Genomic DNA, 604 nt, shown 5'->3' with positions numbered 1-604 from the left:
AAGCCGGAGGCCAGAGTGGTGGACCCGCCCCTGCTCCGGCCCTGGCGCTCAGGGCCGTGCCGCTAACCTAACCGCTGCGAGTCTTGCCGCACAACCACACCTCCCGACCCAGGGACAGCGTGGCCATCTGTGGTGACGGGGGCTAGAGAGACCAGCGTCTGACGGAACCGAGGGCGAGACCATTCTCTGCAACGAGACCATGAACCGGTCACACTCTTTATTTACCAGGCGAGAGACCACGGTCTGGAGCTCTGACCACGGCCACTGCCAGACACAGGTGCCCGGGCAGCCCGGCCTCCGGACGCGGGGCCACGGGGGGATGCAGGCGGCGGCGGGACGGCCCTCTGGGGGCTCCTCCCATGGACTCCGGTCTCGGGAGCATCGGACGGAGCCGCCTCAGGTGCGGGCGGTGTCACTGCCGCAGCAGGTAGTCCTCGAAGGCACAGACTGTGTGCTGGGTCACCGAGTCTGGGGAGAGAGAAGGCATCGGTGGGTCAGGGGCCAGGCGTACGGAAGCTGCCCCCTTTCTATACAAGCGTGAGCCGTCCTGTGAGGTCTGCGGTGGCCCAGAGCCGCCTCTCCCCGCGTCCCCGCCCCCAGCACA

General features: G+C 68.2%; 1 protein-coding gene across 1 annotated transcript in view; it reads right to left on the bottom strand.

The window, feature by feature from the left end:
- Nucleotides 1-185: 185 nt before the first annotated feature.
- MCPH1 (microcephalin 1) overlaps nucleotides 186-604 on the bottom strand; it is a 114,355-nt gene continuing 113,936 nt past the window's right edge. The window contains exon 14 of the mRNA XM_006773933.2: nucleotides 186-468. Coding sequence (XP_006773996.1) covers nucleotides 413-468 — 56 coding nt within the window. The 3' untranslated portion in view covers nucleotides 186-412. The remainder of the gene's footprint in view (nucleotides 469-604) is intronic.

The sequence above is a fragment of the Myotis davidii genome, unplaced genomic scaffold (genome assembly GCF_000327345.1).
Source record: "Myotis davidii unplaced genomic scaffold, ASM32734v1 scaffold807, whole genome shotgun sequence".
Classification (NCBI taxonomy): domain Eukaryota; kingdom Metazoa; phylum Chordata; class Mammalia; order Chiroptera; family Vespertilionidae; genus Myotis; species Myotis davidii.
The sequence above is the reverse complement of the archived record's forward strand: the minus strand, read 5'-3'. Positions and strand labels throughout refer to the sequence as shown.